At 43.8% G+C, this 27,263-nt stretch overlaps 1 protein-coding gene and 1 pseudogene across 3 annotated transcripts in view; both read left to right on the top strand.

Moving 5' to 3' along the window:
• LOC135968943 (carboxylesterase 5A-like) overlaps window positions 1–5,173 on the top strand; it is a 29,318-nt pseudogene extending 24,145 nt beyond the window's left edge.
• Window positions 5,174–19,278: 14,105 nt separating this feature from the next.
• The window catches only part of LOC102127617 (liver carboxylesterase 1-like), a 32,674-nt gene continuing 24,689 nt past the window's right edge, over window positions 19,279–27,263 (top strand). The window contains exons 1-3 of one of the 3 annotated variants that reach the window (XM_005591950.4): window positions 19,279–19,386; window positions 23,516–23,720; window positions 26,209–26,353. In XM_005591950.4, coding sequence (XP_005592007.3) covers window positions 19,335–19,386; window positions 23,516–23,720; window positions 26,209–26,353 — 402 coding nt within the window. In that variant the 5' untranslated portion in view covers window positions 19,279–19,334. Of the gene's footprint in view, window positions 19,387–23,512; window positions 23,721–26,208; window positions 26,354–27,263 lie in introns of all 3 variants that reach the window. The other 2 variants (XM_005591949.4, XM_005591951.4) reach the window with 2 other exon arrangements.

Genomic DNA, 27,263 nt, shown 5'->3' with positions numbered 1-27,263 from the left:
GATATCTTGACCAACATTGCTGTTTTTTAAATAATGACTATTCTAATGGGTTTGAAGTAGTATCTCATTGTGGTTTTCATTTGCATTTTCCCAATTATTAGAGATGTTGAGCATCTTTTCATGTGCTTATTGGACGTTTGTATATATGTTTTTAGAGAAATGTCTGTTTAAGACCCTTGCCCACTTTTGAATTGAGTTGTTTTTTGTTGTTGAGTTTTAAGAGTTCCTTAATCTTAAATATATATATGTGTGTGTGTGTGTGTGTGTGTGTGTGTGTATATGTAGTAGAAATTAATCCCTTACGAGATGTTATGAGATATATGAGTTGCAAATATTTTCTCCCATTCTGTGGGTTGCCTTCTTACTCTGTTGATAATGCACCAAAGTTGCACAGTAGTTTTTCATTTTGATGAAATATAATTCATCCAGTTTTTTGTTGATTGTGCTTTTGGTGTCATATCTAAGAATCCACTGCCAAATTCAACGGTATGGAAATTAACCTATATATTTTCTTATAAAGGTTTACAATTTTAGTTTTAAATTTAGGCCTTTGATCCATTTTGAGTTAGTTTTTCTATATAGTATGAGGGAAGAATCTACCTTTATTCTTTTGTATGTGTTATATACTAGGGTGGCTATAATTTTTTTAAAAAAGAAAAAGAATAAGAACAAGTGTGAAGGATATAGAGAAACCAAAACTCTCAACTACTGTTGGAAACATAAAACAGTGCAGCCCCTGTGGAAAAATGTTGTGGCTATTCCTCAAAAAGTTAAACATAGTTTCCATATAACCTAGCAAATCCAGTCCTAGGGGTATACTCAAGATAACTGAAAACTGATATTCAAACAAAAATTGTATGTGAATGTTCATAGCACCCTTGTTCATTATAGGCCAAAATGGTAACAACCCAAGTGTTCATCAATTGATGAATCAATAAACAAAATTCAGTATATACTTACAATGGCTTATCAGTTTGCCATGAAAAGAAATGAAATACGAATGCATGCTACAATACAGATGAGCCTTGTAAACATTATGCTAAGTGAAAGAAGTCAGGTACAAAGGGCCACATGTTGTATGATCCCACTTATACGAAATGTTCAGATTAGGCAAATCCATAGAGACAGAAAGTAGAATTGTGTTTTCCAGAGGCTGAGAAGTGGGGCTCAGGGGGAGTGACTGCTAAATGGGTCTGAGGTTTCTGTTTGGGGTGATGAAAATGTTCTGGACCTAAATAGTGGTGATAGTTTCACAACATCTTAAATGTACTAAAAACCACGGAATTATATACTTTCAAATAGTTAAAGTGGCAGATTTCACTTATGTACATTTACCTTAAAAATATTGTTAGGAAAATGAGAAGGCAGACCACAGACTGGGAGAAAATATTCATAATACAATTATTTGACAAAATCATCATATCCAGAATAGAAGAACCCTTACAGTTCAGTAATGAAAATAAAGTATTTTCCAAGAATGGGTAAAAGACTTGAACTTCGAGAGAAAGTCCCAACAAGGTAGATCTTGGTTGAATATGGAGGACTTTTTTTGAGAAGCAGAACTACTGACTTCTCAGACGTGAGCTCTTCATCACCAGGGATATAAGCTCTGCTGTAACAGGAAATTCCAGCCTCAGATGAGGAAGGGGGAAGTGAGGCTGGCTTAGGTAGCCTCTTGTCTCTGAGCTGTCCCACCCCTTGGTCTATACATCCAAGACTTAATAGATGGGGACACAGAGCCAGCCCCCTGCTCCACGCTGCCTGCATGTCTGACCTTCCCTGACCTTTGTTCAGATGCTGGTGCACCTGTCTACTTCTATGAGTTTCGGCACCGGCCCCAGTGCTTTGAAGACACGAAGCCAGCTTTTGTCAAAGCCGACCACGCTGATGAAGTCCGCTTTGTGTTCGGTGGTGCCTTCCTGAAGGGTGACATTGTTATGTTCGGTAAGGGACTGGCCACTCCCCACAGTTCACATGAAGCCCCCTGCTTACCCCACCACTATGCAAAAGCCCGGAGGACTTCGGGGTTGGCATTTAATCACCTCTGTGGTTTACAGGCAGATGCAACCTTTCTCTGGAAAATGCCCTCACTTCCATTTTTAGAAGCCAAGATGAAAAAGCACCGTGACAGTTGCCTGATGAGGGCTTCTCTTTGTACTGAAACCTACAGGTGTGGCCACTTAGGAACACTCAAGCAATCTAAATAATTTAAAATAGATATGTATATTAGGACCATTTTCTTCCTTTTCTTTGACCATGGGTCTTACTCTCCCTCCCCTTCCCAGAAATCCCATGAGGCCACAATCTGAGGCTTTAAGAGGCAAGGACCATGTTTTTCATAATTCCAGCTCCAAGTGGTCTGCACCCAGATGAGCTCATGTAAAGCCTTGTGAACTGTTACTTGTGATGTTAGCTCATTTATTCTTAAATTTATGACATATTTGGTGCCTAAAATAAACCAATCAGAAGAGGTTGTCAATCGAAAAAATTTGCAGGGAAAAATACACACAGGAGCTATCACTGAACTATTTGGTTGGAAACATTACACAATGCAGGCTCTTAACTTATTCACATTGGCCTCCTGACAAAGAGGACGGAACATTCCATATAGAGTGTGTTTGTGCACTGTGGTTTATTCATTATTTCAGTGTTTCATCCTCATCTTACAACGCAGATAATAAAGAACTTCCTCCTAGGTTGTCATAAGGACTAAATAAAATAAGCCCCATAAAGTAAGAGTGAATAGCTAATAAATGTCACTGTTATTTCTCAGCAACCATTCCTGAGCCCATCCTGTGTAATGGCACAGGGACTCCCTAAACTGGAAAAAGTGAACAACATATGTATGAAAAGGTGAAATTCCTTGATGTCTAAAGAGGAAAATTCGTAAGAAAAGAATAACCTAATTGAAAACTGGGTAGCAGATACAAACAGACAGTTCATGGAAAAGAAAACACAAGTGCCTTGTAAACATATGAACATCCGCTTAACCTCCCTCATAACAAGGAAACTTCAGACCATCCTTCTTAGCAAGGAATTATTTTTCATCAATCAAGGTTGGAAAAAACAAAACACTTAAAATAATGTATTCTAGCAGGTGTGAGAAACAATTTTATACATTAATAGAGAAGTCTATCAACATTTAAAATGCATGTAAGGCTGGGCGTGGTGGTTCACACCTGTAATCCCAGCACTTTGGAAGTCTGAGGTGGGAGGATTGCTTGAATCCAGGAGTTCCAGAACAGTTTGGGCAACATAGTAAGACCCTCTGTCTACAAAAAAAAAAAATAGTAAACAAAATTAGCCAGGCATGGTGGCACACACCTGTAGTCCCAGCTACTTATGAGGCTGAGGTAGGAGGATCACTTGAGCCCAAGAGTTTGAGGTTACAGTGAGCTATGATCATGGCCCTGAACTCTAATCTGGGCAACAGCATGAGACTCCTGTCTCAAAAATTGTTTTTATTTTTATAAAATAAAAAAAAAATGTGTAGTCTTAGCCAGGTGTGGTGGCTCATGCCTGTAATGCCATCACTTTGGGAGGCTGAGGCAGGAAGAATTGCTTGAGCCCAGGAGTTGGAAGCTGCAGTGAGCTATGATCGTGCAACTGCACTCCAGCCTGGGTGACAGAGTGAGACCCCATCTTTATAAAAATAAATAACGTAGATTAAAACGCATATAGTTTTTAGCCTGTCAATTCTACTTCTAGAGTTTTTGTGTAAGTATACCTCCACATGTGCAAAATATATATGCACACTAAAATACTGCTTTTACCAGCAAAAGATCGGAAACACGACACATACATTATGTATTTATATATAATTGCATATAAATATGTATTTATATATTACATGTTCATAGAACAACAAATGGCAGTTTGATAAGAGACAAGTCCTATATATGAGATCAATTTTAATAAAAAGAGCAATATGTAGAATACGTGTCCAGTCTCCGGCCAGATGTGTAGAAAGGTGTCCGTTTATACCCTGGAACCTGCAGAGCCTGTCTTTGGGAAGGTGCCTCTGAGGCTCGTCACTGGGTGTCTGCAGGGAAGAGATGAAAGGGAAACATTTTCATTGGATGTTAGATGCTCTTTCTGCATTTTGGATTTTCTACTTTTTAAATAAAGAAATACAAAAATTAATTGTAAAAATGTGTGTGAGAGGACAGAGCCAGACGGAGAGAGAGAAGGAAAAGAGAGAGGAAAGAGAGAGAGAAGCAAGAGAGAGGGAAGACAGGGAGAGAAGGAACAGAGAGACAGGGAAGAAAGACAGAAGGGAGAGATAGAGGGAGAGAGAAGGAAGAGAGAGAGGGAAGAAGGAGAGAGGGGAGAGAGAGGAAGAGAGAGAAGAAAAAGAGGGAAGAGAGATGGAAGACAGAGATGGGGAGAGAGAAGGAAGAGAGGAAGGAGAGAAGGAAGAGAGAGAGAGGGGAAAACAGAGACAGAGAGAGGGAGCAAGCTGGTCTGTGTCCCCAGGGAACCTGCAGCATCATGGGACTGGCTGCAGGAACATGGGGTGGACAGGGAAGATGTGTGTTCAGCTTCCACCATTCAGAAGCCACAATTCCTTGGGTAGGTCCCCATTTCTCTGAGCTTTAGTATCTGCATGTGTAAAATGGGTACAGTGACTTGGTAGGCTTGTAAGGTTCCAGTGGGAGGAGGGGTGTGAAAGGGATTCATCAAATACAAGGCACCCCGGGCATCCTGAGCCTCACCCAGAGCAGCAGCATTTTGTGATTATCTCCTTCAGAAGGAGCCACGGAGGAGGAGAAGTTGCTGAGCCGGAAGATGATGAAATACTGGGCTACCTTTGCTCGAACTGGGTATGTAAACTTCCCAGTCTCCCCCATGCCAAGGCCTGGGGTGTGAGGAGGAAAATCTCTCCCCTGTTTCTGCTCTCCCTTCCAGGAATCCCAATGGGGACGACTTGCCTCTGTGGCCAGCCTATAATCTGACCGAGCAGTACCTGCAGCTGGACTTGAACATGAGCCTCGGACAGAGACTCAAAGAACCGCGGGTGGAGTTTTGGACCAGCACCATCCCCCTGATCCTGTCTGCCTCCGACACGCTCCGGAGTCCTCTTTCCTCCTTAATTTTCCTCTCTCTCCTCCAGCCTTTCTTTTTCTCTTGTGTTCCTTGGGAAGTTATCTTTCTGTGATTTTGGTTTCCCTTCTCCTCCTACATTTTTTCCCTGCAATCATTAGCTCTCTTCTGAGTTCAGCTACGTTCTGTGGGGATCTTTGCAGAACAAGCTGCTTTCGATGATATTTTATGGACTTAGGAATGATCCTTATGGAATTATTTTCAACATGAAAAAGTGCAAATTGTCTTGAAAGACAGCAAGATTTCTTCAATAAATTTGGAGGAGGGCTGATTTTATAACTCGTATGAAATAAAATCGAATGTAAAATATGGATAAGGGGGCAGAATTTAATTCTGTGCTGATAACACTCCCCCTGCCCCCAGCACCCACTTTCTATCAGAGAAGATGTCTGTGAATGTTACCCAAAATGTGAGTCCACCACCCCAACCCATCGGGGCTTCAGCCACAAGCCAAGTATGGATGTCTTGTACATCATGGGTTTGAGCTGGGTCTCTTCTGTGGCTCAGAGAGATGTGTGGGTGATGGGGTATCCTCAGCCATGGAAACCTGACATCATCCAAAATAAAAAATAGAAGTCAAATTCTAGGTATCAAACATCAGATCAGCAGTGCCAAGAAGAAATGAAGCTTCTGTGATGGGGTCGAGATGAATCTATCATTCAATAAATCCACACTGGCTGGGTGTGGTGGCTCACGACTATAATCCCAGAACTTTGGGAGGCTGAGGTGCGTGGATCACTTAAGGTCAGGAGTTCAAGACCAGCTTGGCCAACATGGTGAAATCCCATCTCTACTAAAAAATACAAAAATTAGCCGGGCGTGGTGGTGTGTGCCTATAGTCCCAGCTACTTGGGAGGCTGAGGTGGGATAATCACTTGAACCCGGGAGGTGGAGGTTGCAGTGAGCAGAGGCTGCACCACTGCACTCCAGACTGGGTGACAGAGCAAGAATCCTTCTCAAAAAAAAAAAAAAAGATAAGATAATAATAATAAAAAAATAAAAAGTAAATCTACACTGAGCGTCTGATATATACCAGGCGTATCCCCACCGGGATACAGCAGTGAAGAAAACCTGGCTGCTACCCAAGAGTGAGCAAACAGACATTAAGCAAACATTCACGCAAGTGGATATCTCATACTGTAACTTTGATAGGTGTTACTCAGGAGAATAAGGTGTTTTCAAGAAAGTGTAACAGAGGCAACCTAAGTTAGATTAAAGTCTTAGGAGGCTCACTCTGGAGAAATAGCATTTACATAAGAAAGGACAAATCAAAATTAGTCACAGGGTAGGGAGAATGTTAAATACTGTCATTCAAAGGATGCACTCTTACTTTGCATAGTCACATAATCCATATTATATCCATATAATTCACCAGGGTCATTATATTTTCTTTACAATTGCTTCAAGATTACATAGGATGCATAGACTAGGAGGGTTTCTGAGATGCCAGTAACTCATCTGGGTGAAAGATCTCCAACCCAGAGCCTGAATCTGACCCCCTGAAGTGTTTTGTTTGGCTCACACAACGTTAAACATGTTTTGGAATTTGTTGCCAGCAAATTTTAAATTAAGGAAATTTCACATTAAATGCCATATTTCCAGCTTCTTCAGGAAACAACAATAACAAGAAATCCCAGAGGATACTATTATAGAGCTGCATTCGCACATTATAACCAGCACTTCTGGAGGTACATACAACACCTTTTATGCAAATTACAGGGTGCTCCTTCCTCAAAACCTTCTACAGACATCTTCAGAAACTGCCATGGATAAATATCTGCATCTATGATGCAAATGACACCTTCTGTAAAGTGTTACCCTTCTGCAGTGCACTCCCTGTGCAACTGTCCTTAGCAAAAATAGAGTAATCTACAGGAACTGAGTGGTGGCTGCCCCCTTTACAGAGGCATAAGTTCTCCACTTTCCCCAGTCTGCACCATTCCACTTTGTGCTGTGCCTGGTCCATTTTACTCACTGATATTACCCAACCTCTAAAGGTGTTTACTTTTGGACCCTTGACCTCTCATTTCATAGTGAACCTCAGAGAAGTGAAAGGATTCACCCAAGAACACTCAGCAAGTATGCAGTGTCAGCAAGTTAGCAGTAAGTCAAAACTAGACCTTAAGGCTCTTGTCACTTCAGAGCAGGACTCTTACTGCCATGCGGCTACCTCTCTCACCAGATGGTCCAAGGCATTCGGTTGTCTCTGGATTAGGTGGTTGTGGGAGGGGTGGATCAGAGATGCTCTGGGCCACTTAATGCCTCTAGGTCACAAGAAAGCAAGCTGGAAACAGAATTGCCTCTGCAGCTGCAGAAAACTAATTTCTATATTGATATTTGGAAAAACTAACAGCTAGAAAACACCACTCAACTCTTTTTTTAAAATACAATCATATTAGATGACATTACATGCATCCTTTAAATATTGCTTGCAGTGCCAGCATCTTCAAATATGGTTCTAATTTTGGTAGATATCTTGCTAGGGGGAGCACATTACTAAGTTATCCAGATATAGGGCCTCTTTCCTTCTCTTTCTGTCCACATGCAATCAGATGCATTGTGGAATTAAAGTTGACATTTATTTAAGTGCCACTTGGTGTCTTTTTTTCCCCCTTTAATTTAGAATTTTCTATCTGGGGTGTAAGTAAAAGAATGGCTTGGAGGGCTTTTCGAAAATACCAATGGCCAGGCCACTAGCCAGTCAATTGGAAGCAAAATCTCCTTGGATGGGACATAGAAGTCTTTTTCAGTTTTCCAGCATTTTAATGAACATTCCTGATTAAGAACCACTGGGTCTTGGATGCTTTGTTCATTTCTTTTTACTCCTTTTTCTCCAAGAAATATGGGATTATGTGAAAAGAACAAATCTATGTCTGATTGGTGTGCCTGAAAGTGACGGGGAGAATGGAACCAAGTTGGAAAACACTCTGCAGGATATCATCCAAGAGAACTTCCCCAACCTAGTAAGGCAGGCCAACATTCAAATTCAGGAAATACAGAGAACACCACAAAGATACTCCTCGAGAAGAGCAACTCCAAGACACATAATTGTCAGATTCACCAAAGTTGAAATGAAGGAAAAAATGTTAAGCGCAGCCAGAGAGAAAGGTCGGGTTACCCACAAAGGGAAGCCCATCAGACTAACAGCAGATCTCTCTGCAGAAACTCTGCAACCCAGAAGAGAGTGGGAGCCAATATTCAACATTCTTAAAGGAGAGAATTTCAACCCAGAATTTCATATCCAGCCAAACTAAGTTTCATAAGTGAAGGCGAAATAAAATCCTTTAGAGACAAGCAAATGCTTAGAGATTTTGTCACCACCAGGCCTGTCTACAACAGATCCTGCAGGAAGCACTAAACATGGAAAGGAACAACCGGTACCAGCCATTGCAAAAACATGCCAAAACATAAAGACCATCGATGATAGGAAGAAACTGCATCAACTAACGAGCAAAATAACCAGTTAATATCATAATGACAGGATCAAATTCACACATAAAAATATTAACCTTAAATGTAAATGGACTAAATGGTCCAATTAAAAGACACAGATTGGCAAATTGGATAAAGGGTCAAGACCCATCAGTTTGCTGTATTCAGGAGACCCATCTCACATGCAGAGACACACATAGGCTCAAAATAAAGGGATGGAGGAAGATCTACCAAGTAAATGGAAAACAAAAAAAAGCGGGGGTTGCAATCCTAGTCTCTGATAAAACAGACTTTAAACCATCAAAGATCAAAAGAGACAAAGAAGGCCATTACATAATGTTAAAGGGATCAATTCATCAGGAAGAGCTAACTATCCTAAATGTATATGCACCCAATACAGGAGCACCCAGATTCATAAAGCAAGTCGTTAGAGACTTACAAAGACACTTAGACTCCCATACAATAATAATAGGAGACTCTAACACCCCACTGTCAACGTTAGACAGATCAACAAGACTGAAAGTTAAGAAGGATATCCAGGAATTGAACTCAACTCTGCACCAAGCAGAACTAATAGACATCTACAGAACTCTCCACCCCAAATCAACAGAATATACATTCTTCTCAGCACCACATCACATTTATTCAAAAATTAACCACATAGTTGGAAGTAAAGCACTCCTAAGCAAATGTACAAGAACAGAAATTATAACAAACTGTCTCTCAGACCACAGTGCAATCAAACTAGAACTCAGGACTAAGAAACTCAATCAAAACCACTCAACTACATGGAAACTGAACAACCTGCTCCTGAATGACTAATGGGTACACAACGAAATGAAGGCAGAGATAAAGATGTTCTTTGAAACCAATGAGAACAAAGATACAACATACCAGAATCTCTGGGACACATTTAAAGCAGTGTATAGAGGGAAATTTATAGCACTAAATGCCCACAAGAGAAAGTAGGAAAGATCTAAAATTGACACCCTAACATCACAATTAAAAGAACTAGAGAAGCAAGAACAAACACAATCAAAAGCTAGCAGAAGGCAAGAAATAACTAAGATCAGAGCAGAACTGAAGGAGTTAGAGACACAAAAAAAACCCTCCAAAAAATAAATGAATCCAGGAGCTGGTTTTTTTGAAAAGATCAACAAAATTGATAGACTGCTAGCAAGACTAATAAAGAAGAAAAGAGAGAAGAATCAAAGAGATGCAATAAAAAATGATAAATGGGGATATCACCACTGACCCCACAGAAATGCAAACTACCATCAGAGAATACTATAAACACCTCTACGCAAATAAACTAGAAAACTTAGAAGAAATGGATAAATTCCTGGACACATACACTCTCCCTAGACTAAACCAGGAAGAACTTGAATCCCTGAATAGACCAATAGCAGGATCTGAAATTGAGGCAATAATTAATAGCCTACCAATCAAAAAAAGTCCAGGACCAGATGGATTCACAACTGAATTCTACCAGAGGTACAAAGAGGAGCTGGTATCATTCCTTCTGAAACTATTCCAATCAATAGAAAAAGAAGGAATCCTCCCTAACTCATTTTATAAGGCCAACATCATCCTGATACCAAAGCCTGGCAGAGACACAACAAAAAAAGAGACTTTTAGACCAATATCCCTGATGAACATCGATGCAAAAATCCTCAATAAAATACTGGCAAATCGAATCCAACAGCACATCAAAAAGCTTATACACCATGATCAAGTGGGTTTCATCCCTGGGATGCAAGGCTGGTTCAACATATGCAAATCAATAAACATAATCCAGCATATAAACAGATCCAAAGACAAAAACCACATGATTATCTCAATAGATGCAGAAAAGGCCTTTGTCAAAATTCAACAGCCCTTCATGCTAAACCTCTCAATAAATTCGGTATTGATGGAACGTATCTCAAAATAATAAGAGCTATTTATGACAAACCCACAGCCAATATCATAATGAATGGACAAAAACTGGAGCCAAATCATGAATGAACTCCCATTCATAATAGCTTCAAAGACAATGAAATACAGAGGAATGCAACTTACAAGGGATGTAAAGGACCTCTTCAAGGAGAACTACAAACCACTGCTCAGTGAAATAAAAGAGGACACAAACAAATGGAAGAACATTCCATGCTCATGGATAGGAAGAATCTATATCGCGAAAATGGCCATACTGCCCAAAGTAATTTATAGATTCAATGCCACCCCCATTAAGCTACCAATGACTTTCTTCACAGAATTGGAAAAAACTGCTTTAAATTTCATATGGAACCAGAAAAGATCCCACATTTCCAAGACAATCCCAAGCCAAAAGAACAAAGCTGGAGGCATCACACTACCTGACTTCAAACTATACTACAAGGCTACAGTAGCCAAAACAGCATGGTACTGGTACCAAAACAGAGATATAGACCAATGGAACAGAACAGAGCCCTCAGAAATAATACCACACATCTACAGCCATCTGATCTTTGACAAACCTGACAAAAACAAGAAATGGGGAAAGGATTCCCTATTTAATAAATGGTGCTGGGAAAATTGGCTAGCCATAAGTAGAGAGCTGAAACTGGATCCTTTCCTTACACCTTATACAAAAATTAATTCAAGATGGATTAGTGACGTAAATGTTAGTCCTAAAACCATAAAAACCCTAGAAGAAAACCTAGGCAATAGCATTCAGGATATAGGCCTGGGCAAGGACTTCATGTCTAAAACACCCAAAGCAATGGCAACAAAAGCCAAAATTGACAAATGGGATCTAATTAAACTAAAGAGCTTCTGCACAGCAAAAGAAACTACCATCAGAGTGAACAGGCAATCTACAGAATGGGAGACAAATTTTGCAATCTACTCATCGGACAAAGGGCTAATATCCAGAACCTACAAAGAACTCAAACAAATTTACAAAAAAAAAAAAAAAAAACAACCCCATCAAAAAGTGGGCAAAGGATATGAACAGACACTTCTCAAAAGAAGACATTCATACAGGCAACAGACTCATGAAAAAATGCTCATCATCACTCACCATCAGGGAAATGCAAATCAAAACCACAACAAGATACCATCTCACCCCAGTTAGAATGACAATCATTAAAAATCAGGAAGCAACAGGTGCTGGAGAGGATGTGGAGAAATAGGAACACTTTCACACTGTTGGTGGGACTGTAAACTAGTTCAACCATTGTGGAAAACAGTGTGGCGATTCCTCAAGGATCTAGAACTAGAAATACCATTTGAGCCAGCCGTCCCATTACTGGGGATATATGCAAAGGATTATAAATCATGCTGCTATAAAGACACTTGCACACGTATGTTTATTGCTGTACTATTCACAATAGCACAATAGCAAAGACTTGGAATCAACCCAAATGTCCATCACTGACAGACTGGATTAAGAAAACGTGGCACATATACGCCGTGGAATTCTATGCAGCCATAAAACAGGATGAGTTCATGTCCTTTGTAGGGACATGGATGCAGCTGGAAACCATCATTCTCAGCAAACTATTGCAGGAACAGAAAACCAAACACTGCATGTTCTCACTCATAGGTGTGAATTGAATAATGAGACCACTTGGACACAGGAAGGGTAACATCACACACCAGGGCCTGTTGTGGGGAGGGGGGAGGGGGGAGGGACAGCAGTAGGAGATATACCTAATGTAAATGACAAGTTAATGGGTGTAGCACACCAACATGGCACATGTATATATATGTAACAAACCTGCACGTTGTGCACATGTACCCTAGAACTTAAAGTATTAAGGAAGGAGACCACTACTACTCCTGCTGCCCTCCTCCCCCCACCTTGCCTAGTTCACAAGACAGAGAGAACCAAATAAGATAAATAGCCAGACAACCTTGGCACCACCACCTAGTCCTAGGAGTTAAACAAAGTAATAATAATAACATCAACCCCTGGCCTAAACTACTTGTGTTATCTGTAAATTCTAGACACTGTATGAGAAAAGCATTGTAAAACTTTCTGTTCTATTAGCTGATGCATGTAGCCCCCAGTCTTGTTTCCCACGCTTGCTCGATTTATCACAACCCTTTCACATGGACCCCTAAAAGTTGTAAGCCTTTAAAAAGGCCAAGTATTTCTTTCTCGGGGAGCTCGGCTCTTAAGACGTGAGTCTGCCAATGCTCCCGGCCAAATAAAAAACCTCTTCCTTCTTTAATCCGGTGTCTGAGGAGTTTCGTCTGCAGCTCGTCCTGCTACATTTCTTGGTTCCCTGACCAGGAAGCGAGGTGATTAATGGATGGTCGAGGCAGCCCCTTAGGCGGCTTATGCCTGCCCTGTAGAGCATCCCTTTGGGGGAATCTGGCCAGCTTGAGTGATGCAGATCCTGAGAGTGCTCCTGGGTAGGCATTTGCCCTGGCGGAACACCTCGTCAGAGCAGTGCACAGCAGGCCCCCATGGAGGATCAACACAGTGGCTGAACACCAGGAAGGAACTGGCACTTTAAGTCTGGACATCTGAAACTTGGTAAGACTAGTCTTTGGAACTTGCCCACTCCATTTGAGTGGAAGCGTGGCCTGATTACCCATGGCGTGCCTGTACCGGCACTTTGGTTTTTGTTTTTGACTTGAATTAATTGCTTGATACTTTGGTTTTTGTTTTTGACTTGACTTGAATTGTTCGACACTTTGGTTTTGGTTTTGACCTGGCTCGGATTTCTGGATACTCTGATTTTGGTTTTGATTCTGGTTTGGTATAAACTGAAAAGGTGTGTGTGTGCCCATTTTATCCATTCTTTGTTTTGTGGTGTGTGTGTGGTGTGAGTGTGATGTTTTGTCTCAAGGAAACATGGATCAGACACAAAGTAAGCCCACTCTGCTAGGAACTATGTTGAAAAATTTTAAGAAGAGATTTAATGGAGACTATGGGGTTACTATGACATCAGGAAAACTTAGAACTTTGTGTGAAATAGATTGGCCAACATTAGAAGTGGGTTGGCCATCAGAAGGAAGCCTGGACAGGTTCCTTGTTTCTAAGGTATGACACAAGGTAACTGGTAAGTCAGGACACTCAGACCAGTTCCCATACATAGACACTTGGTTACAACTGGTGCTAGACCCCCCCACATTGGCTAAGAGGGCAGGCAGCAGCAGTGCTAGTAGCAAAGGGACAGACAGCTAAGGAAGGATCCCGCTCCACTCGCCGAGGGAAATCAACTCCTGAAGTTCTGTTCGACCCAACATCAGAAGATCCATTGCAGGAGATGGCACCAGTGATCCCAGTGGTGCCCTCCCCTTACCAGGGAGAGAGGTTCCCCACTCTTGAGCCCACAGTGCTTGTGCCTCCACAAGACAAACATATCCCTAGGCCACCCAGAGTAGACAAGAGAGGAGGTGAAGCCTCGGGAGAAACCTCTCTCTTGGCAGCTGGTTTACGACCCAAAACTGGGGTACAAATGCCCCTGAGAGTAACCAGTGTGTTTATTGTAAAGAAATGGGACACTGGAAGAACAAATGCCCTCAGCTAAAAGGAAAACAAGGAAAGACATTGATTTTCTTGTAGATACCAGTGCTGAACATTCTGTAGTAACCACCACAGTCGCCCCCTTATCCAAAAAGACTATTGACATAATTGGAGCCACAGAGGTTTCAGCAAAGCAAGCTTTCTGCTTGCCTCAGACTTGTACTGTAGGAGGACATAAAGTGATTCACCAGTTTTTGTACATGCCTGACTGTTCCTTGCCTTTGTTGGGAAGGGACTTGCTTAGCAAGCTGAGAGCCACTATCCCTTTTACAGAGCATGGCTCTTTGCTGCTAAACTGACCTGGAACTGGAGTCATTATGACCCTTAAGGTATCCCGAGAGGAAGAATGGAGACTTTTCTTAACTGAGCTGAGCCAAGAGATAAGACCAGCTCTGGCTAAGTGGTGGCCAAAAGTGTGGGCAGAAGACAACCCTCCAGGGTTGGCCGTCAACCAAGCCCCCGTACTTATAGAAGTTAAGCCTGGGCACAGCCGGTTAGGCAAAAACAGTACTCAGTCCTCAGAGAAGCTCTTGAAGGTATCCAGGTCCATCTCAAGCACCTAAGAACCTTTGGAATTATAGTTTATTGTCAGTCTCCACGGAATACTCCCCTCCTGCCGGTTCCCAAGCCAGGGACCAAGGACTACAGGCCAGTACAGGATTTGCACTTGGTTAATCAAGCTACAGTGACTTTACATCCAACAGTACCTAACCCGTACACATTGTTGGGGTTGTTGCCAGCTGAGGACACCTGGTTCACCTGCTTGGACCTGAAAGATGCTTTCTTTAGCATCAGATTAGCCCCCGAGAGCCAGAAGCTGTTTGCTTTTCAGTGGGAAGATCCAGAGTCAGGTGTCACTACTCGGTACACTTGGACCTGGCTTCCCCAAGGGTTCAAGAACTCCCCCACCATCTTCGGGGAGGCATTGGCTCGAGACCTCCAGAAGTTTCCCACCAGAGACCTAGGCCGCGTGTTGCTCCAGTACGTCGATGACCTTCTGCTGGGACACCCCACGGCAGTCGAGTGCGCTAAGGGAACGGATGCCCTACTTAGGCACCTGAAGGACTGTGGGTATAAAGTGTCCAAGAAAAAAAGCTCAGATCTGCCGACAACAGGTACGTTACCTGGGATTTACTATCCGACAGGGGGAGCGCAGCCTGGGATCAGAAAGAAAGCAGGTCATTTGCAATCTACCGGAGCCTAAGAGCAGAAGGCAAGTGAGAGAATTCTTAGGAGCTGTGAGGTTTTGCAGACTGTGGATCCCAAACTTTGCAATATTAGCCAAGCCTTTGTATGAGGTCACAAAGTGGGGGACCGGGAACCTTTTGAATGGGGATCCCAACAACAGCAAGCCTTTTGTAAGTTAAAGAAAAAAACTTCTGTCAGCCCCAGCCTTGGGGCTACCCGATCTGACAAAGCCTTTTACATTGTATATGTCAGAGAGAGAAAAGATGGCAGTTGGAGTTTTAACCCAAACTGTGGGGCCCTGGCCGAGGTTGTGGCCTACCTCTCTAAACAACTAGACTGGGTTTCTAAAGGATGGCCTCCATGTTTGAGGGCCTTGGCAGCAACTGCCCTGCTAGTACAAGAAGCAGATAAGCTGACTTTTAGGCAAAACTTGAACATAAAGGCCCCCCATGCTGTGGTGACTTTAATGAATACTAAAAGACATCATTGGTTAACGAATGCTAGACTCACCAAGTACCAAAGTTTGCTCTGTGAAAATCCCCGTATAACCATTGCAGTTTGTAACACCCTGAACCCACCACCTTGCTCCCAGTATCACAGAGCCCTGTCAAGCATGACTGTGTAAAAGTGTTGGACTCAGTTTACTCTAGCAGACCTGACCTCCGGGACCAGCCTTGGGCATCAGTAAACTGGGAAAGAGCAAAAAGAGAAAGAAAGACTAAGAGTAAGTGTAAAAAAAAAAGAAATTAGTCATGTGAGAAGACGTGGACGTGGATGTAAATGTGAAAGAAGTCAAGTTAGGCAAGGATTCAAGAGCCGGACAAGGCTAGAGAGAGATTAATGTGCGAGATGCAAAAAGAAAGGACACTAGAAAGATAAATGTTCAAAAAGGCAATAAAGGAAATGGCCAAGGGCTGCCACACCTTGAAGGAACCAAATACTGATCTGATCAGACTGACAGGAGCTGAAGAATGTGAAGACTAGGGCAGACCCGGCACCTTCTCATTAGGCTCCCAGGAGCCCATGGTCACATTAGAAGTTAAAAGCAGCAAGATTCTGCCGTATCTGGATTCCAATTTCTCACTGAAGGCTAAGCCACCAAATAGAGTTACAAAGGGGGAGTGGTGGGGAGAAAACCCCCTCTAAGCAACTTAAACAGTAAAAAGAGCCATACCTTGTGAAAACTTGCTTATAGACTTTACCGAACTGCCCCATGCTGGAGACTATTGTACATGCTAGTGCTTGTTTGCTCATTTAAGATAAAACTAGGTTTTTGCCTATGGTCCTCCTCTGAGTCAGGTGCACCCCCACCAAACAAACTAGGTATTTGCCCTATAACATTTTGTTCGGTCGACCACCCCCAAATTATAGGTCAAATTAAAGGTGACCTCCAGAAACTAAAGAAATTAACCTTAAGAAAGCAAATGTAGGCTTTAAAAAAAGCCATACAAAGTGTTCACAATTAAATAAATGAAAATGCCTATAAGCCTGACACCGCTTTAAATCTAGTGACTCTGTAAAATCTAATTTTTCTAGGACCCATATAGGATGGGCCCTATACTGTAACCTTGTCCACTCCCACTGCTGTTAAAGTTGCAGGTGTTGTGTCTTAGATCTACCACAGTCAGCTAACACCGGCAGCTCAGGACAAGTGGACCAGCCAGCAGGATGCAGATCATCCAATCCGGCTGATCCTGAGACGAGACCAAGCTGCTGCTGAGGACAACAGCCCTGCTCTGGTCACTCCGGAGGCTGACCAGTCTACGCATGGCTGAAGTTTGAGGAGACAACAAGCCCTGTTCTAGTCACACACCGGCAGCTGACTAGTCTATGCACGGCCGAAGCTTGAGGACTCGTCAAGCAAGTAAATATAGTTAAAAATCTTAAGACTAATAGTTTTCCTGTAATGCTGTTTTCCTAATATTCTGTCGCTGTCTTCAACCTTTTCCCCAAGTAAGGACCTCTTTTGCCCTTGCTGGATATGTATATGCTGTACATTGTTTTGTTGTTACTACCCCCCATAACCACGCTAGAAGAAACACCTATATAAGGTGTCCCCACTGTACATTTACTACTTAGGAAACCCAGACCTGTCCAGCCCAGCAACAATTCTGGGTCTTACAGTCATTCTTTAAACATACAAACCAGGAGTTACCAGAACTTCTTCCTTTAGTAAAAACAGAAAAAGCCTATTTGCTCAGTTGGCTGAAAACATTGCTGGCAGCCTAGATGTTTCTTCATGTTATGTTTACTAAAAGGCTAACATAAGAGACCAATGGCCTTGAGAAGCAAAAGAGTTAATGCCTCAAGATAACTTAACTCTTTCCCCAAACAGATGCCCTGAGTTCAAGCATCTGGCTCTTAAAAACTTCTGTTATTTTAAAAAACTGTGTTACTCGCTAAGAAAAAGCTTTTCAGACCCAGTGACAAAACTAACCTGCTGAGGACATGACAAAGTTGATGCATGTGCCTGTACAAGTTTAACACAGGTTTGATCCTAGGTCTTCATTTAGAAAACAGTTTCCAGCTATAAAAATTTAAAACCCTCATTATAAGTATATTACTAGTAATAGAAAGTTGCTTGCTGCTCCCCTGTGTATTACACTTGTTCCTTCAAATGATAAAAGGTTTTGTAGCTACCATGGTTCATCAGAAAACTTCAGCATAAGTATATGACATAAAACACTATCGTTCTGTCTTGCAAAGAGACTCAGAAAGTAAAAATAAAAGTGAGAACTCCCACTAATTAGTGAAAATTCTCAAAGGGGGGGATAAGGAAGGAGACCACTACTACTCCTGCTGCCATCCTCCCCCTTCCTTGCCTAGTTCACAAGACAGAGAGAAACAAAAGTAAGATAAATAGCCAGACAACCTTGACACCACCACCGAGTCCTAGGAGTTAAACAAAGTAATAATAACAACGTCAACCCCTGGCCTAAACTACTTGTGTTATCTGTAAATTCTAGACACTGTATGAAAAAAGCATTGTAAAACTTTCTATTCTGTTAGCTGATGCATGTAGCCCCCAGTCATGTTTCCCACGCTTGCTCGATTTATCACGACCCTTTCACATGGACCCCTAAAAGTTGTAAGCCTTTAAAAAGGCCGAGTATTTCTTTCTCGGGGAGCTCGGCTCTTAAGACACGAGTCTGCCAACGCTCCCGGCCGAATAAAAAACCTCTTCCTTCTTTAATCTGGTGTCTGAGGAGTTTTGTCTGCGGCTCGTCCTGCTACAGTATAATAAAAAAAATTTTTAAAAAGCAAAGGTATATGATTAAAACCAAAAAAAAAAAAAAGATGCTGAACCATGTCTTGAATTGGCCTTTGTATCCATTATACATGGCCAGGTGCCAGGCATTTTGGTTAATGTTCACAGAACGGGTGGGTACATGGATGGGTGGATGATTAGAGCCAGGGACTATGAGCAGATGAAGTTCATTTTTTACATTATGTCCAAAAATTCCTGCTTTGAAAAGTAGTGAGTTCTCTGACACTGATGGTGTGTGACAGGAGGCTGGGCCAGTTGGCAGGACACTGTAAAGGTAATTCAGGCCTCAGAAAGGGGACTAGATGAAATTTAAAATCGTTTCCAAGCTTGAGAGCCTGGAACGCTATGAAACACAAGCTCTGGGAGCTGAGATATGTCCTAACTTACCCAGCTGAGCTGTGAGGTGTCAGTGGCTCTAACATTTTACAGTTTTTTTCTGAGGACCTCAGATTAAAGCTCCCCTTTGCCTAAAAGTATCTGCCTCCTGGTGCCGGCCTTTGGGGGCCCTCACAGTGCACTGAGGTTAGATTCCTGCAAGGGAGAAACCCTTATCTAACAAGCAGTTGGGCGAGTTTATAGCTCTCTGTAATCTGAGAGTATAGTCCAGAGTGGTTTGATGAGAGAGAGTAAACTGTGGGTGGGCGTGGCTTGAGGTCCCAATAGAAGCCCAGGGAAATCTGGGGAAAGGGAGGGCTTTTCTGCTATCTCCCAATTAGAGGATTAGGCAATTGGCAGCTCAGGGTGGTAACTCAGGGCCTGGATGGGCTCCAGGGCTGAACAGGGCAGTCCCTCTGAGTTGCAGGGAGACCTCGCAGGCCCGGGTACTGTCGCCCTTCCACTATGTGGCTCCGTGCTCTTGTCCTGGCCACTCTCGTTGCTTTCACGGCTTGGGGTGAGTCCTTCTCAAATCAAAAATATGCGGGGCACTTTTTGAAATCCTTGTTCTGGGCCGAGGTTGACGCAGATGCATAGAAAGGCAAACACACAACAGGTCCGGCTCCGCGACTGCGCGCCCTCACTACTTGGACTTGGACTTGGAGCTGCTGAGCCGGACCAGACCAGTCCGCCCGGAGATGCGAGATGCAGGGAGGGTGAACATCCTGAGACCACCCTGCATTGCTCGCCCCCGTGCAGGCCGGCAGCTGGCCGACCTCAGGCCTCACACAGGATAAATTTAGGCAGCTCATTTTACTGTCTCTTAATTAGCCCTGTTTTGGCTGGATCACGGAGAGCGGCTCAGCAGAATATTCAGAGCATCGTCTCTGTACCAGAGTGCGTGGGTTTGAGTTCCCACTGGGCGCTTCATAGCTGTGTGTCCTTAGACACACAGGGACTGTCTTTAGACACACAGGGACTGTCCCTTAGACAAGGGACTGTCTTTTCGAGCCTTTCCGTGCTTTGGTTACCCCCTCTCTGAAATAGAAGTGGCAATGCTACCTACCTCACTGGGTTGTAGTGAGGAGGAAATGAGTCGTCGTTCTTAAAGCACTCTTGGCAGCGCCCGGTATGTAGAAAGCACGAAAAAGGGGTGGATAAATATAAAGGCCTTGTTTAAAAATGTAGTGTATGAATGGAAAATTTGAGCTGTGATCACGCCACTATATCAGGACCTCTTGCCATTAAAAAGACAGTTGCTTACTCATGTTCTCAAAAGGAGGAGGACACCAGTGTGGGGGGCACAAGGGGAAGCAGCAGAGCATGGGGAGGGGACAGGGCGGATCTCAGGCCAGGGGGCTTTTACTGTGGCTTCCAAGGATAGAAGAGGAAAAGCATGACAGGCAGGCTGAAAATTGGAGAGTTGGGATAATTCAAGGGGCTCTGGGGCACAGGGGCTGTTCCTGGTTGTCTGTACCTAGCCCTGGCATGATTAGGGCAGGTGGGTAGTGGCCAGGGCGTGGCCACCTGATCAAAGAGGCGGTTGGGATGTGGGCTCCGGGTTGGCTGGACTCTGGGAGGGACAGTTTCTCCAAGGTCAACAAGGCCTCAGATGCCAGAGCATCAGAATACAGAAAGCAAAAGACATGGTACATACAGGGGTGCAGGGAGGGGCCTCGAAATGCCCCCGTGCCATTTTATGGACGGAGAATCTGAGACTCACACAGGGAAATGTACTTGCCCAAGGTCAACCCGAAAATCATGCCTGGGTCTGTCTCTGGGTCCTGAATCCTGACAGCCCAGGCCCCGTCTGCATCCTGTCTTCCTTCTGGCAGCCTGACAGTGTGAGAGCTCTGGAACTGTGGGGAAGGGCAGAGGAAGAGAGGAACCCTATTTGAAACTGAATGTTCCTTTACCTCTGGTTACTCCTGGCGATGCCATCCATTTCCTTCCTTAGGAAGACCATACGGGCTGCCTTCACTTCCTCAGTTTCCTCCTCTGTATAATGGACATGTTGATGCCTACCCAGCAAGGCCTTTTTGAAGATTAATTTAAACGAACTGGAATGCATGCCTGGCCCATAGTAGGTGCCCACATGTTCATGTTTCATATAACATCAGTGGCAACTGCTCTTGTTCTTATACTTGTTTCTGCTTCCCCCCATTCACCCACTTTTTCACCCTTGGCATTCTGGCTGTCATCCACCTCATCCTATTGAAGTGAATCCCTGAGCCGAAAAAGACCAGCCCAGGGGTTTCTTCTCTGCCTTGACCTTCCTCCACCTCCCTGAAGCCCTCAGCACTCTTAGCTGGTTCCTCACCCTCTTCCTCCCTGGGCTTCCAGGACACCAGAACATTCTCTCCTCCCTACACTGATAGATCTTCTGTCTTGGCTATAGTGGTTCCTGTGTTTGATCTTTGTTTTTTTCCCTTGCCTCTCACATTGATGAAGCCATACACATCCATGGTATGTACCCCTCATGGTTTAGAAGAAGATTCTGCCCTGCTCCCCCACAAGGCTTCCTTCCAGCCTTGAAGTGTGCTTGTCCAGTGGCGTCACCTTGCTAGGGTATCCCACTGACATCTCAGTGAGCCTATGTGAACAGTGATCCAGCATCACAAGCCAGCTCTTTGGTCTTCTTTCTCTTCCATTTCCCCCACTTCTGGTCAGGGACCAAGTCTTTTTCTTTTCTTTTCTTTCTCTTCCTCCCTTCCTCCCGCTTGCTTTCCTTCCTTCTCCCTCCCTCCATTCTTTCCTTCCTTCCTTCCTTCCTTCCTTCCTTCCTTCCTTCCTTCCTTCCTTCCTTCCTTCCTTCCTTCCTTCCTTCCTTCCTTCCTTCTTGCTCTTTCACCCAGACTGGAATGGCAGTTGTGCAATCTCAGCTCACTGCAACCCCTGACTCCCGGGTTCAAGTGATTCTCCTGCCTCAGCCTCCCCAGGAGCCAGGATTACAGGCACATACTACCATGCCCAGCTAATTTTTGTATTTTCAGTAGAGAGGGGCTTTCACTATGTTGGCCAGGCTGGTCTTGAACTCCTGACCTCAAGTGATCTGCCTGCCTTGGCCTCCCAAAGTGCTGAGATTACAGGTGAGCCACTGTGCCTGGTCTCCAAGTCTTTCGAAATACCTTTTAGACATCATCATATTTCTTCATATTTTTTCTTTTTTTATTTAAAATTTTAAAATAATTAGGATGGGGTGGGAGGATTTCAGGTGAAGATCAGAAATCCCATACAGTGCAGAAAACATGGAAATCACCAAGAAAACAAGCCACCTGTAATGCCACCACCCATTGCTGTGTCAATACACATACTTCCAACGATGTTCATCTCAGTATTATTTGTAATTAGCAACAACAACAAAAAAAATGAAGCTAAATATTGACATTAGAGGGTTGACTATTGATAAGATGACACATGGATGCTGTTGTGTAACTGGGCTTTGCATAAGGGGTTTCCATTGTGATTGGATATTCCCCTTTAAGACCAAATCCGAATTGTTCTGTTCTGTTCTAGCCCCACGCTTTGAGGGAGGTGTTGACGTCTTGTCTGTATCCAAAGCAGAGCAGCTGGGAGGACAAGAGGCTGGAAATGATTTCCTAGGAGGGAAGCTTAGATCAACTGAGGTCACTGGAGCCAGATAGGACCTGAGGGGTGGGCAGCAAGATCAAGTGTCTGAAAGGCCACAAGCTGCAGGCCAGATCAGGCCAGCATAGTCCCATGACAGGTAGAACCAGGACTGATGCAGAGGCTGTGGGAAATGAATTTCAGCTCAGCGAGGAAGCATTGCCCATGCTGCAAGAACGGAGCAGACCTGCCCAGGGCCACCAGAAGAATCTTCCTGGACCTGATCACATCCTTTATCTGGAACGGTTCCTGCTGCTTATTTGTACACTAAAGAAAACTCAAGCGCTTAGCCTGGCATTCTAGGCCCTCCCTGACTTGTGCTCTGTCATAACAGGAATATTTTCCACTTTCCCCAGACTCCACCTGGTGCATGTGGGCCATGCCTCCTTCCCCAGGCAGGCTCTGCGCCTCAGCACATTCCCTTCTCTCTGCTGGGTACCACTTTCTGCGTCTCATCTCCCCTTATTCAATCCTCACCTACCGCAAGTCCCAGCTCCTCTATGATGCCCGCAATCAGAAGGCCTTGAGCCCTCTTCTAATTCCTAGACTGCCTTATGGGTACCTCTCCCAGGACATGGCCACTTCCTTCCCAGCTGTAGGCCCAGGTGTATATGTGACCCTTCCCTACAAGGGTCAGTGCGTCTGAGAATTCGGGGCACCTCTTGTTCATCCTCTCATCCAGCATGCGGCTCAGTGCCAGGATTGTAATGGATAAATGTTTCCAGAGGCTTCTAAGGGGGAAGCTAAATGTCTCGTTGTTTCCTAGTAGCTCTCCTTCTTGCATTTATTTTTGGCTGGATGTTTTTATGCCTCCAATTCTAATTTGTTCCTTAAACCAGCTTGATGAGTTAGGAAGGACATTGATCCTCATCCCTATGGTACATCAACAGAAACTGAGGCCTAGACGGTTTAGGTGACTTTTTAAAGGTCGCTCACTTGGAAAGTGGCAAACCCCATCTGGAATCCGGGTCCAACCTTTTGCCGCTGATGCGTCTTGATTTCTTCTCCATGTCCAGCAGGGCACCCGTCCTCGCCACCTGTGGTGGACACCGTGCATGGCAAAGTGCTGGGGAAGTTCGTCAGCTTAGAAGGATTTGCACAGCCTGTGGCCGTTTTCCTGGGAATCCCTTTTGCCAAGCCCCCTCTTGGACCCCTGAGGTTTACTCCACCACAGCCTGCAGAGCCATGGAGCTTCGTGAAGAATGCCACCTCTTACCCTCCTATGTAAGCCAGGGGTGGCTGTGGCATGTGTCTGTGGGGGATGTTCGCCTCAAAGTGATGCAGGAAGGAGTCAAGGCAGTTCCCCTGATGGGCTGATCCTTTGCTCTGGAATCCTTAAGATCATTGTAGACCCTTAAGAACATTCCAGAACTCTCACAGCATTCTGGAATCCATTATTTAACACATGTTTATTGAGCACCTACTGTGTGCCAGGCATGTTCTGGGTTTTTGGGATCCATTAGTGAACAAAGCAAAGATCCCTAGGTTCATGGAGCATGCATTCTAGCAGCGGGAGACAGAGAAGAACAACATGCAAATTATCCCATGGATTATGTGATCTGTTAGAACGGGATAAGTGCCTTGGAAACAAAGAAGCAGTTAAGCAGTTGAGGGAGATCAGAAAGAAGGGTCTCATGAATTCCTCTGTCTTCAATTTTGACATAGATGGGTAGAGGGGTGGGCCAGGAGGTGTGTGGGTGGCAAGTGTACTGAGCTGTCTGCTCGGCAAGTACTCAACTCTCAAGTGTGTCCAGCTCCCTATTCCTGAGAATACACGATGGCAGGTGTGTCCATTCACCCTGGCCAAGCTGGGAAGAAAAGCCCAAAGGTTCTAATTGGCCTCACCGCCACTCCCCAGGGTACCAAGGACCCTACAGGCATCAGAGCAGACCCCACTCATCTCGGCAGCCAGGCATTCAGAGGCTTTCCAACAGTCCACCTCTGGCTACCTTCTTTACTTTGCTTTTTTTAAAATAGTTTCTGTTTTTATTTTGTGACTGCAAATGTAATATATACTTATTACAGAAAATTTAGGAAATTCAGAGAAGAAAATGCAAGAATATTAAAATCATATGCAATATCCCACCACCCAGAGAGAACAACTGTCACTATTTTAGATGGTAAAGTATTATGATCTAATATGTTGTTCGTATTCCAGTTTTTTGCCTGTTGCTATACTTTCTTCCTTTAAAATGGAATGCTACATTGAGTTAATTTGGATGCCTGCTTTGCTCATTTATAAGTATGTCATGAGCATCATTCCATCCCATGAAATAGCACAGCCTGATGTTAACAGCTGCATTACATTGGGTATTGAACCATAATTAATTTACCCCAAGTTTGTATTTGGGTTCATTAAGTTACATATGATGATTTTAATAACATAACATCATGAATGTGCAACCTTTATGCACATTTATGAATATTTTAGGATAACTTCCCAGAAATGATATTTCTGAGTCAAAGAGTATATATCTCTTGTTTGATTTCTCTCCCAAAATATTCCAACTACACTCCTACCATTGATGTATGAAAATCTCCATTTGGCACACTCTTGGCAATGCTTGGGATTATTAAAAAATGTTTTTCGCTATCGGATAGGCAAAATAACAATAACAATAACAGCAATATTATTTTCCTGTTCAATTTGCATTTATCTGATGACCAGTGCAGTTGAGTTCTTTTTCCCTTTCTTCACATTGGAATGTCTTTTGATTATTATTATTACTGTTACGCCACTTGTACTGGGTGTTCTGTAGGAAAATCTCCCAGGATGGAAATCAAGAAGTCATCTTCGCTGGCTCTGATTCTGTCACTTGACAGTTGTGTCATCCCAGAGCCTGAGTGCCTCAGTTTCCTCATGTACCTAGTTGGGGCGGTGACGCCTGCCTTCTGGTGCTTTGAGATCGGGGACTGTGGCTTATAATATACTTGTGTATAAGAACCACATGGCATGAATCTTCCTGGCTATGTGACATTGGTCAGGTTCTCTAACCTCTCTGGGTTTCAGTTTTCTCATTTGTAAAATGGAGATAATAGAACCTATGTAATGGGACTGATCTGAGGCTTAAATGAGTTAATATACAAATCGTCCTTAAAACAGTGCCTGGAACACTGGGAGGACTCAATAACTATTACCAGTGTTCATCTATGTTGTATCCTTGATTGTTCATCAGGGCAATGCAACAGCACTTTCCTGGGAGAGGCAGATGATAGAATCTTGGCATGTCAGGGCTGCAAGACCCATGTAGAAATCACTGCTCTCACTTAGACCTGGTAGATTTGGGACCCAGAATGCGAAAGGAATTCACCCGAAGTCACCCTGCAAATAAGTGGCAGAGAGAGGACTAGGGCACAGTTCTCCTGATGTTGTCCCACAAAGATTTTACCCCTGAGCTACTGGTGGAAATGTCACCTCCCAGGGAGGATCAGTGTATTTGTTGTCTCCCCTCCTTGATGCTGGGAGTCCCAAAGGCTCCGGGAAGGAAAGAGGTGTGAAGCCCTTCTCATTCTGCTTGGTCTTAGGAGACCTTAGTGAGTCCCAGCGCCCCCACCTGAAGCCCCTGATAGCCTCCTACTCACTACAATGTCGTGAGTCTGTAAATATCAACTCCATTTTCAGGCTTAAACCTCCCAGTCCAAGGCCCTGCCAAAGAAGACGCCTGACTTAGATCCCACTGAACTTCAAGGGTTCTTTTCTCCCCCTCCTCAGGTGTTCCCAAGATGCCAAGGCAGGGCAGTTTCTCTCAGACCTATTGACCAACCGAAAGGAGAACATTTCTCTCAAGGTTTCCGAAGACTGTCTTTACCTCAATATTTACACTCCTGCTGACTTGACCAAGAAAAGCAGGCTTCCGGTAAGCCGTGGGATCCCCTGGTCAAGGCGTGTCAGTTCCAGTACCCCGGATCTTCTGGGACAGACCAGAAGGGGATGAAGGCAGCTTGAGGAGGGAGCTACACAGGCCAGGACCTCAGGGCCTCCACAGGAAATACAGGCTTTCCACACCTCAGTTTCCCCTCATGACACAGGGACTCTGGGGGAGTTTGCTACGCATCTTTAATGAACATCTTAATTGTTCCAAGTTCCCTCATGCTAATAGAAAGATAAGAATGATTACTTTTAGTTACTAGATGAACAATCTGATACCCAGAGTGGATAAGACATGATTTCCAATAATGTTAGCAGTAGAAGGAACTTAGAGAAAAGCCTACACCCCAACTCTTCTTTTTTAAATGGAGAAACTGAGGCCCAGACAGGGAAGGAGAGGTCACCCAGCAGGGTGGTTTTGGCTTAAGTCTTCTGATCTTCAAACCAGTGCTTTCGACATGGAGTAGGGCATTGAGCTTGTATGTGGCCTTTCTCTAGCACACCAATATTCATCTGGGGTAACTTTCACTGTCCAGGTACAGGCTTTAAAGGAAAAATGCGGGACAAACCCAGAAGCACTTCCTTTTGCCTTTGGCGAAATATCTGGATTTTTCTGTATCTATTTTCCCTCCCTAATTGTCTTGGCCAAAGGCTGATGACCCTGTGAGTCAGCATTTCCCAAATAAATGAAGGGCAGGAGGTGGGACAGGCTGCCAGCTGCAGGTTGCAGGGTGGGTAGGATTTTCTGGCAAAGGAGGCCACTCCAGGGTGTAAAAAGAAGGGGTGTTGCGTCCAACCAGTCTCCCAAGGGCACCATGGCATGGTGACCAGGAGTGGGAGAGCAGGTTTGCAAATGTGGGACTAGAAGTTGGCTCTACATGTGCTTTGTAGACTCGGGA

This window comes from Macaca fascicularis, chromosome 20 (genome assembly GCF_037993035.2).
Source record: "Macaca fascicularis isolate 582-1 chromosome 20, T2T-MFA8v1.1".
NCBI lineage: Eukaryota > Metazoa > Chordata > Mammalia > Primates > Cercopithecidae > Macaca > Macaca fascicularis.
The sequence above is the reverse complement of the archived record's forward strand: the minus strand, read 5'-3'. Positions and strand labels throughout refer to the sequence as shown.